At 43.0% G+C, this 12,062-nt stretch overlaps 1 protein-coding gene across 13 annotated transcripts in view; it reads right to left on the bottom strand.

Moving 5' to 3' along the window:
• Positions 1-12,062, bottom strand: part of ZNF532 (zinc finger protein 532) — a 135,635-nt gene that overhangs the window by 82,571 nt on the left and 41,002 nt on the right. For 5 of the 13 annotated variants that reach the window (XM_049899922.1, XM_049899921.1, XM_049899923.1 and 2 more), the window contains one exon: positions 6,975-7,618. The exons of the other annotated variants lie outside the window; for them this stretch is intronic. In XM_049899922.1, coding sequence (XP_049755879.1) covers positions 6,975-7,266 — 292 coding nt within the window. In that variant the 5' untranslated portion in view covers positions 7,267-7,618. Of the gene's footprint in view, positions 1-6,974; positions 7,619-12,062 lie in introns of those variants that run through there. 13 annotated transcript variants of the gene reach the window in all.

Raw genomic sequence — 12,062 nt, 5'->3', positions numbered from 1 at the left:
CCACCATCCTCTCCCTGTCCTTCAGCAGAGCTAAGGAAGTGTCCCCTCCACATAGGTAAACTGTCCCTACAAACCCCAGCCTTTTCCAAAAGCTCAGCTTCCAATTCTTAGCCTACATCCTACATCTCAGGTCACGTCCTCTCTGAGGAAGGCCACTCCCCTAACTTCAGGTACTCTTGGGGTCAAAATGAAAGCTCAGCAATAAATAGCCCCTTTGCTTTTTCTACTGCAGCGGCCAGCTACCAAGAGGCTCCAGGGAAAGTCACGAAACAATGCGGCTGGGCTGCAGCAAATCAGTGCTTCCTCCTCCAGCGGGTCCTCAATGTCACTGAGCATCTCAGTCCTTTTCTATTATTAACCCCCTTCCTGCCAGGGAGAGAGGCTGTTTCTAATCCTTCCCTCTGACCTACCCCACCCTTTTTTCTTTCTACAGGTATGAAATTACTTAATTAAAGATAAAAGTCATCAGGCAAGCACTGCCCCGTGCCCGTGCCCTTCCTTCCTTCCTATCTTCCCTACACCTCACAGTTGGTCCCTCCGAGCTGATCCTCCTCTGTGAGCTTGCTCCTCTCCCTCCAGTTTCAGGTCACTCCTGTCACCTCTACCTACTAGACTGAAAGAGTTCTTCCCAACCTTAACCTAGTGACCCTTGATGCCTCTGTCTCGTTGTCATGCTGCCTTCACCGCTTGAGTTGTCCAACACTGGGACAAATCCTGTACCGTAGTTCAGTACCTTCCTGGCCCCTTTCAATCCACTCTACTGAAACCAAAACATGATTCCAACTCAAGCAACCCTGTGGGACAGAGTACAGCCACCCCCATAGGGTTTCCAAGGCTGTAATCTTTACAGAAGCAGACTGCTGCATCTTTCTCCCACAGAGCAGATGGTGGGTTCCAACTGCTGATGTTTCAGTTAGCAGCTGAACGCTTTAACCACTGTGCCACCCAGGCTTCTCCACTCTACTGAAATCATTACCAAATCCAGGATGTGAGAAAGATTTAGAAGGTGATGGAACTGTTCTCTATCATGATTGTGACAACAGATACAAGTCTCTGTGCGTTTGTCAAAGCCCAGAGAACTGTACAACAAAATGAGTGAATTCTACTGTGTGTAAAATTTTTTTTAAAGCAGCATTTCACTTTTCAGTTGTCCTTTCCTCTTGGGGATACCACGGCACTGCCAGGAGCCCACATGGCTTCTGACTTACTCACTGGCTCTTCCTCTTTCTGTCCTTTATGGGCCCCTTCAGACTGTCTGTCATCTCCCAAAACTGGTTGCCAATGAGTCGATTCCAACTCATGGCAACTCCATGTGTGTCACAGTAGAACTGCGCTCCACAGGGTTTTCAATGACTGATTTTTCAGAAGTAGATCACCAGGCTTTTCTTCTAAGGCATCTCTGGGTGGACGCAAATCTCCAGCCTTTCAGTTAACAGCCAAGTGCGTTAAACATTCACACCACCGAGGGACTCCTACCTCTGTTCAAAGATAACCTCAGCAACTTCTTTGGTCACCACTATCACGTATATTCAGAAAACTCACACATTTCTACATTCAGTCCTAACTCTCCCATAAGAGCTAGCTTTCCAGTTGCTGACATCATATTCCACTTGACTCTCCCAACAGTATCTCAAACTTAAACCAAAGCCCTTGTTTTCCCTCTCGACCTGTTCCTGTTCCTATGTCTTGCCTGAGTTTTGTCAATGACATCTGCCTTTTCCAGGAAAACATTAAAAATCCTTAGGTAGCATTTCACAAACTATGAAACAGAGTTCTGCAGGATATTAGTAGAAAGTTCACAAAGAAGTGACCAAAATTCATATGGAAAATGCTGGATTTTTCCATGTTAACAGATTCCTTTCAGGCAGGACAGCCTTTATTTTGCTAATGAATAGTGTAAATCTCCAAAAATAGGGATGTAATATTCCCAAATTCTGACCCAACCACAGGTCGTTTTTTCTGATGCATGAAAACAGATGCCCAAATGACTCCTTAAAAGGCTCACCGATTATAATGCTGCTAGTTCTGCATAAGAATTATGCCTAGCACATCTTGTCCCCAACTTTATAAATATTTACTAGCTAACGTAAAACAGCAGTGGCTACAACAATGAGCTCAAACATAGCAACGACTATGAGGATGGCGCAAGACCCAGCAGTGTTCGCTGTGAGTCAGAACCAACTCGAGGGCACCTAACAACAACAACAATGTAAAACGCAATAAGAAGATGCTTTATTGCATTTCAATTTTCATGTTACTGATTATTAGAAAGTTAAAGTTTGTTTCCATATAGGTTGCTTACTAATCGTAAAAGAGTATTCATTCAGAGAAGGTTAAATGAATTCATGGAGGAGAACAATGGATTTTCTATTTACTTTTTACCAATCTACAGTCTTGCCAAGGAGCCCTGGTTGCGCAGCAGTTAAGCCTTAACGAAAGGTTGGTGGTTCAAACTCACCCAGCAGCTCCTCAGGAAAAACCTGGCAATTTGCTCCATAAAGATAACAGCCTAGAAAACTCTATGGAGCAGTTATAGTCTGTCTTATAGGGTAGCTACGAGTTGGAAGTGACTCGACAGCACGCAACTACAACAGTCTGGCCACTTAACTAATAAGCAAGCCAGGTGGGCAGCAGTCTCTGATGGAAAAGCTGGTATTGAGGGGCCTGGGGGTGGGAGGTCAGGGGTTCACCTTGTCAAACACAGAACCCACAGGCTGTGGTGTGGTCCTCAGTAGGGTTCACAATTAGAGGCTGATGCACAAATGACCCCCAAAGTCACAGCCAGGGGCAGATGAAACAGGTGCTGAGATCAGATGCTCACAGGTACCAGAGCGGAGCCCACATGATCTCTGCAGCCCTGCAACCACAACAATATCACGAATTTACAGGGGCACAGCCCTTCACAGTGTACCAAACTTCCCACAAGCAGCAGTCACACTCTCGGCAGCCACATCTGAAAGGTCTTCAGCTTCTCTGCTCCCAGCAGAGGGCAGGTGGGCTCTCTCCTCCCATGGCGGGTGAAGGTCAGAGAAGGTGAGACCCGAGAATCATTCCCTCACCAAGGCCTCAGAACCCTCGACAATTAAGTGTTCCCCCAAGGTGCCCTGCGACTCATACAGAAATATAAAACTTTAAGTTTTGAGTCTCTGCTAACAAAGAAAGCAATCTCTGGTTAACGTGATGTGGGGCACAGAAAAAGAAAAAAAAAAAAATGTAGCCCTGTATCTCTTTTAATACAAGAAATAAACCCATTGCTGTCAAAGCAGACTGCCACATCTTTCTCCCACAAACAGCCGGTGGGTTCCAACCACCAGCCTTTCAGTTAGCAGCCGAGCTTAACTACTGAGCAGGGCTCCTTACAAGGAGTTTATTCTTTTCAATTCGCAGTTTACTCATACTTAAACAGCAAGACAGTGGTTTTCAAACAGCTTTTCCTATAAAGGGAAAATATAAGGAAGAGATTACATCCTAAAGATGTGATTTTCATATTGCTCCAGCTGCCTGAACTTTAATCTCCTTTATCAAAATACCTCACTACCTTGTTATTCTCTAAGAACTACGCTGCACATTAAGCTGAGAATGACAAATGCAAATTTCTAGTTCCCAAGACCATTCTACCTCAGCTATTGATTTTGCTTTGATAAAACCAAATGCTCAAAATTTAATTTCAATATAAGTTTTTAACTCTCTCCCTCAAGGTTCATGAATTTGTAAAAATCCTAGAAACCATAATAAAAAACATAAATCACAGGCCAAAGATACCATTAACTCAGACTCAACCTTTATAGCCAGATTCCTGTATAGTGTGACTACTGGAATTGAGACCATATATTTAAAAAAAAAAAAAATTTAATTCCTCATCTAGGAAATGGTAATTTTGTATGAATTGAGTCTTCTAAAAATCTGACAGCTATAAAAATCAAGTCTGGGTGATCTTGTGGAGAGATTATGATAGGAAAAGAGAAAAAAATGAGGTCATCTGAGAAGGAGAACCCAACACTGATGCAGATGTCTGACAAAGACCAGAAGCAAGGGCGCAGCCAACCCAACCTCGGTTTCTAACACCATCCTCCAATAAAATGAGCCAGAGCTCCTTGGAGAAATGGCTGACTCTAGGTGTGGGGCAGGAAATACACAAAGTGATCCTGCAGCATCTTATACTGCCAGAAAGTAAGAAAGTACTCAAAAAATTCAAAAACTACACTGATGGGGTGTGGCAAAGGGACACAGGAGCCACTGGAAAGAGCTCCCCAAGACCATGACCTTGGGGAACATCTGGCTCAATTGTCATAACACAGTTTATAAAGACTATGTTCTATATTCTACTTTTGTGAGTAGCATCTGGGGTCTTAAAAGCCTGTGAGTGGCCATCTAGGATACTCCACTGGTCTCACCTCTTCAGGAGCAAGGAAGAATGAAAAGAACTAAAGATACAAGGGAAAGATTAGTCCAAAGGACTAATGGACCACATATACCATGGCCTCCGCCAGAATGAGTCCACTAAAACGAGATAGTACCCAGCTACCACCATGACTGCTCTGACGGGGATCACAATAGAGGGTCCCGGACAAAGCTGAAGAAAAAGGTAGAACAAAATTCTAACTCAAAAACAAAGACCAGACTTGCTGGCCTGACAGAGACTGGAGACACCCTGAGAATACGGCCCCCAAACACTCTTCCAGCTCAGTAAGGAGATCACTCCTGAGGTTCACCCTTCAGCCAAAGATTGAATAGTCCCATGGAACAAAACAAGACCAAAGGGGAGAGCACCAGCCCTGGGGCAGGGACTGGAAGGCAGGAGGGAACAGGAAAGCTGGTAACAGCGAACCCAGGGCTGTGAAGAGAGAGTGTTGACATATCATGGGGTTGTTAACCAGTGCCATAGAATGATGCATATACTGTTTGATGAGAAACTAGTTTGTTCTGTAAACTTTCCTTTAAAGTACAAAAAAAATAAAAGAGCTCCCCAAGGCCAAAGCTGGAACTACTTGAGCAACAACATAAATAAAGCAGTTGGATTATAATCCAGAGTATAGAATAATATCCATGAGTTCATACTGATACAAATGAATGGCTGAATAAATAAATGGGGAAGAATAGACAAATCTGTGATGCAGAAGAGTTCCCAATAATTTATGTAGCTAGTCCACCACCACGCAAGCGATACGGCAGCCATTTAACTTCAGAGAGGCTCAGATCTGATCTTTGTTTTTTCTTGTGATCTCTAGTTAAAAGTGCCTGGGGGTGTTTAAAATCAGATATCCACAACCATTTCAAATATCTTAAAATGAATCCATCATCTATCCCTCAAAATCTGACTCCTCTCTTTCTATACCGTTATTTTCCGAATCACTCAAACTCAGAATTCTGCCTTCAATTCTTCTCTCTCCCCAAGTCCTGTTCATTTTCCTTGGCAAGCTATTTCACATCATCCCCTCTGTAAACCCCCTGTCACTCCTCTTGTTTTGGTCCAGCTCACCTGAAGTCTAGACTACAACATTCCATTCTCCATCCCTCCATCCTTATTCAGATTCATCTTTCTCAAATTCCATTTTAATCACGTCTATCACGACGGCTATTAAAAATCCTCAAAGGGCCCTCTATTATCTTCTAAATTATCCAAACTCCTTGGCCTGACACCAAAGGCCTTATATAATCTGACCCAACCACTGCTCTGCTAGCAGTTTTGCGTGTCGTATTTAGACACACTTCTCCTTTGATCATGCTATTCCTTGACCTACATTATCCTGCCCTCCCCCATCACATATACACACACACTAATGTCCATTAGCAAAATAAGAAGAACCCATTCTTTAGGCTCTTATGCAGGGAGAGCCTCAAGTTCCTGATCTTTAAAACAGGAACAAACGATAGTTTTACCATTGAGCTGTTGCATAAGTGAAAAGAAATTAATATATGCACAGTGCCAAGCACTCAGCAGAGTCCCTGGGTCATGCAAACAGTTAACACATTCAGTTGCTACCTGAAGGTTGGAGGTTCAAGTCTACCCAGAGGCACCTCAGAAGGAAAGCCTGGCGATATGCCTCCAAAAGACCAGCCATTGAAAATCCTACAGAGCACAGTTCTACCTGACACACCAGGGATTGCCATGAATTAGAGTTGATTTGAAGGCAACTGGTCTTTAACTGGTTTAAGCACTCAGCACAAAAGCACTAAGTTCTTCCTCTCTTTTATTTGTTCTAATAATAACACAAAATAGGAAAAAAAGGAAAACTGACTAAACCTTCTTGAGATGGAAAAGTGAAGAAGCTTTGAGGTGAGGATGGTCTGACTGGAGAAGATGGGAGATTCCTGAGTAACTTTACAGGGTGAGGGCAGCGGTTCCTTACCGTATCTCATTCATTTCAAGATATATGCTCTTTTTCTAATGCCTCCAGCCCTACTCTTGGTATTAGCCATTAGTAGGGTCACCTGGAGTTCCTAAGTGGGGGAAAAAAACACAATTTCTCTAAAAAGGCAGCAAGATTTCATCAACCCACAAAGTAAACTATCTCAATGTTTCTCTCTGACTCTTCTTTCTCTGGATTTTGAAACTTGTCTTCCCAGTCAAGCACTAAGCAAAGACAATCTGAGACCTCAGCTGCTCCCCACCTAATCCTCACCCACACCTCACACCATGTCCACACACTGCCCAACCCAGCTGTCCAGTGGCCCGGCTCACAGACAGGGCCCCAGGGGGCTGAGACCACAACATGAAATGGATGGATAAAAACACAGCTTACACGGCCCTCAGCACAGTCCACCTAGCTATAAACCCCATCCAGAAAGGTGTTCCCCACGTCCTAAAACAAGCACTGAAAGAGAAGCTAAGGTGAGAGAAAGAACAGGGATGAAGACACTGAGCTTGGAGGAAAGACAAAGCACAGTGAGGTGTGAGCAGAAACCAGGAGTGCTTCTTGGCCCAGCCTTCCATTTCCTCTGCCTGTAAGGCCAACAACAGCCAAGGATATTACCCAGGCAGGAGAATCGAAGAGTCTTCCAAGAAAGAAAGGCCGCAGAAAAGAGGTTCCAGATGCTGACTTGTGGGATGCTCCAGTGAAGAGTCCAGCTCCATGAGTAATCGCAGGAAGCCCACCAAAGAACAGGCCCACCTACGCAGGCAGGGCTTCCAGCTGCTCTTCTGAGCTTTGTCCTTAAAGAAGATTGCCGGATGTTTGGGAAGAGACGGAAGTAAGCCAGCCAAAAAGACTGTGGGGCGTGAGGGAGATCCGCCAAGGCCCTGGGTGGGAACAGGGGACAGGTCATGGGTGTAGCTTGATTTAAACCTTTTAAATATTTAGGCACATGGTATATACCTTTTAAAATATTTAAATATACCTTTTAAATATTTAGTCATATGGTCTTCATTTGTACTCTTGCCCTTGGCCCTGCAAACATTTAGGGCAGGCTTGCGGGCCATTACTGTTGTTGTTGTCATTATTCCTTTTTTATATATTAGGCAAAGAAAGTTTAAGTCTCTTGTTCAAAGACATATGGCCACTAAGTGGTACAGAATGGATGAGAATCCAGGCTCTCTGTCTCCCCAGCCCAGGGCATCAACCAATGCACTCTTCTGGATCAGAACAAAACCCTTCTCCATCACAACAGGAAGTAATACCTAAAACGAAGAAGTAAAAACTCAGCAGTGTACACACATCATTTAAAAATAAGACAGTAAATAACAGAAGAAAAGATCCAAAGGAGGACATTAACTGCCTATGGGAATTAGGACTGAGAGTATTATTTCATTATTTTTTTAATCTATGTATATGTATTACTTGAGTCCCTGGTGGTGCAAATGGCTAAGTGCTCAACCACTACTCAAAAAATTGGTGGTCGAACCCACACAGAGGTACTGCGGAAGAAACGCCTGCCCATCTGCTTCTGAAAGGCCACAGCCGTGAAAACCCTTTGGAGCAGTTCTACTCTACATGCATGGGGTCGCCATGAGTCTGAATACATGTATTACTCTGACCAAAAAATTAAAAATGTTACAAAGAGTTAAGTAGGAACCTCGACTTTACATCTGTTTCCTCAATGTAAGCAACTTAAAAAACCACTCTGCTCCTGAAGCCTCGTTTCTCCGAAATCATATAAAATATATTCAGGTTTTCTTAATACAAATGCAAATCTATCACAATATGAAAAAATTTCACTGACTGTAAGCCTTACAGTGTTACTGCATTTAATGTGGTCTCAAAATTGTTTTCAGTGAGATACAGCAAATTCTGTAATTTTTCAGAAAATAGTACGCAACCAGAAATGTCCATGGTCCCAGAAATAGTAACTTTAGTTTGCAAAATTAGGTTTTATAAATATTCATTAAGGATTTTTAAAGTTTTTTTTTTTTTTTAAGGTCTTAGGTTTTCCCCAGCCTCAATGCATTTAGAAGACCCTTACCCAGTGAGAGCTGAAAATGAAGGGAAGAAAACCTTTCTGGCACCATATTCAGCTCTGTTTAGATCATCTATATTCCCAAATGCAACTAATAGCTTATAAAATTATTTGTTTACTCAAAAACAGTTGAACTGTTCTGTCAAGCCAGATCTAAGAACGCACATAACAAAATACAAAAAAAAAAAAACGAAACCCATTGTCTTCGAGTCGATTCCAACTCATAGTGACATGATGAAATGAGAATAACAATTTCCCTTAGATCAGGGCCAATATCAAAGTGAAACTTGAACCTCGAGATTTTCTTGTGTATCTGTTCAAGCCATAGAGGAAGAGAGGGGATGGAAAGAAAAAAAGTAAAAGGCCTAAAAGGCCTACAATCTAAGACTTGACCCCAGAACAAAATCATGGCTCTCTGAAGAATGTAGTCTGCATATCTCTACCTAGCCAGTATGTCTGTTTGAAAACGTAAAGTCACATGGGGCTGGGATCTTGTCTCTCAACTTGTTTTTCTGCCAGCTTATCTTCCTCTGCTCCATTCTGCAGCCGAGACCCTTCTTCCTGTTCAAAACCTCCTGAAAACACCTCTCTATAACTGACTGATCCCAACCTGCTTCAAAATCCTTCCACAATGGACTGATCTTTTCAACATTTATATACATTATTTGCTTTTGTTTTATTTGTGAAATGCCTTTAAAAAGAAGGATTTGAAATGGTTTCTAGTAAGAGATACATATATGAAGAGCCCCAGAACTGTGCCAAGGGAGTGGAATACAAAGCTGAAAGCGTAGCTGCTGAAGACGTTCCAGCCGTGCTACAGCCCCCTTTCCCACTCCAGACACCACTGGTAGCTCGGCTGGGTCACAGCAGACATGCTGGGTAAAAACTGCTGCACTCAACAGGGAAGACAAGCGACAACGAATTACAAAATGAAGATTTTAGAGAACACATTCTAACATCTGGCACCCTTGATGACATCTTTGGGAAAACGGACTGACACGCATCAGTAGCATGCTAATAACCTTGAACAGCCAGCTCTCTATGGAGTGGGGAGCCCTGGTTTTTAGCCTTTATATACCCACCGTGATAAAGAAGCCCTGGTGCTACAGTGGTTAAGAGCTTGGCTGCTAACCAAGAGGCTGACAGTTCGAATCTACCAGCTGCTCCTTAGAAACCTATGGGGCAGGCAGTCCTACTCTGTCGTATAGGGTCATTATGAGTCAGAATAGAATCCACGACAATGGGTTTGGTTTTTTGGTTTATTACAATAAAACCCTATGGGTCAAAACAATCCAATTTGCAATCGATCATGGGGATGGTGCAGGACTAGGCAGTGTTTTGTTCCGTTGTGCACGGGGTCGCCGTGAGTCAGGGACCAACCTGATGGCAGCTAACCACAACCGCGATGATGAATTTCGAGTTACTTTTTTTTTTTAATATGGTAGAGGAAACCCTGGTGGTGTAGTGGTTAAGAGCTATGACTGCTAACCAAAAGGTTGGCAGTTCAAATTCACAAGGCGTTCCTTAGAAACCCTGTGGGGCAGCTCTCTGCCCTTTAGGGTCACTATGAGTCAGAATCTACTTGATGGCAACGGGTTAATACGGTAGAGCTGAAAAGAAATGTACAGACTGGGCTGGTGAGCCAGTGAGTGCCAACCGTATCATCTACATCACTGTTCCCAAAGATTGCGTTCTGCTTAGAGTCCTGGTTGCACAGTGGTTAAGCACTTGGCTGCTAACCAAAAGGTGAGTGGTTCGTACCACCAGGCACTGCATGGCAGAAAGATGTGGCAGTCTGCTTCCGTAAAGGTTGACAGCTTTGGAAACCCTAAATGGGGTAGTTCTACTCTGTCCTATAGGGTCGGTAGCAGTTGAAATCAACTCGATGGCAGAGTTTGGGGTTTTGGTTAACACGGTGAAGTTGAAAAATGTATACACTGGGCTGACGAGCCAGTGATTGCCAAGTCTAACACACCACACCATGTACATTGCTGTTTCCAAAAATTGTGTTTTGTTTATAGATATTATAAAGGAAGGAAGGCCTTAGGGTCAAATCATTGCAAGGGTCAACCTGGTTTCTTTCTGCCAAGACTTCTCCAAATCTTTATACTTACCCCTCCCTTTGAGCTATGGAGTATATTAACGTGCACTCTGGATCTCAAAGAAGGGTTGGAGTATCAATGTTTATCAAATTTATCTAACTTCTAGACTCCTCCCCCCCCCCCCCCCCCCCCGCCCAAAAGCATGTCAGACACCTTCCATGCCTTTTGGAAAATACTGCCTATGAGTTGAGTCCTTTGCAGCCGACATGCAGATACCACCACATGAAGCAGAAAGGGCCAGGGCACGTAGAGATGTCTACTTCTCTGTGGAAGTGTCACCTATACCATTGGCAACTGGCAACCTGTTACACAATCCAAGTTGGACAAGCCAATCTGGGTCTATCTTTAGTGACAATTCACACAGAAAAAGTCTAATTAGAGCCTCTGCCCAACGGCGCCATGCCACAAGGATGTAACAGAAGAAAGAGGAAAGAGTTCAGGCACAATTTCTTTTGGCCTTTCCCAGGGACATTAACTTTCTCCTGAGTTCCACATGCTCAGAGGGCCACAATCGCTTATGATTCCAATAGTCCCAAAAATCTTACTGTGTACTCATCTCTAAAATATTTCAGGCAGAACACAATATTGACCTACATAAAATTGCCAAGATAGCTAGAAAAAGTTGATAGGCTAAGTTGTGTTCATAAAATCCCAGACTCTCTGAACACAGAAGATGACTTCAAGTCTAATAGAAATAATGGGAATAAAGAAGAATCAAAACTGCAGAAAAGGCAAAGATTAATTACTTCCTTAGGGAAGAAGAAAGAGGTCAATACTCATAAAGTCTCGCAAATTAATACCCAGAATGAGCCATGGTTTGTTGGTTTTGATTAGTAAGATTATTTTCACTTATTTTATTTCTTAAACCCTTTCTAGAGAAAGAAAAGGCTTTCTATTTTCAATGGCAAGATGAAAATCATGTGTTTATGCTTCCATGCAAAAGTGCTCTGAAGGATCCTAACACAAATGATGGCGCAGAGCAATCTACACCAAAGGTTCTGGCGAATGGAGACAGCCTACCACGCATCTCTCTTCCTTCTCTAAGTGGTTTGAGTCTGGAACTGGAGGAAAGTGACTCTTTTAACTTACTACCAAAGGCAGTAAACACAGGACAAGGAAAAAGCTATAATACACCTGGTGAACATTTTGGGGGCTTTTCCAATGGTTTGGAAAATTCTGGAACCACCCAGCTGATCCACGGTTAGGTAAAAACACGCCACCACTCAACCCCAGTGCAACCACTGCGCTCTCTGACTAACACATGAGATGCCTAAGCCAAACCCTTTAAACACACAGAAAATATCAAAGCCAGCCCTTCCATACATAATGTTAGGTCTTCAAGTAGTTCTACTGTATTAAGTAATAAGCACTTGGGTCCAAAAGTGTATGTAACTTTCCAATTATCTCATTTCTAAAAGCAAACTATTAACTGACTCCACAGTAGGAAGGCATTCACTGATGTCTAAAGCAACTCACAGTAGCATCTAATTATAATTTTGTCTTTGAAGTGCAAATCGAAAATTGTTGATCTGATGATCTAGATTAACCAACTTGCTTTCCAGTCAA

The sequence above is a fragment of the Elephas maximus genome, chromosome 11 (assembly GCF_024166365.1).
Source record: "Elephas maximus indicus isolate mEleMax1 chromosome 11, mEleMax1 primary haplotype, whole genome shotgun sequence".
In the NCBI taxonomy this organism is placed as follows: Eukaryota; Metazoa; Chordata; class Mammalia; order Proboscidea; family Elephantidae; genus Elephas; species Elephas maximus.
The sequence above is the reverse complement of the archived record's forward strand: the minus strand, read 5'-3'. Positions and strand labels throughout refer to the sequence as shown.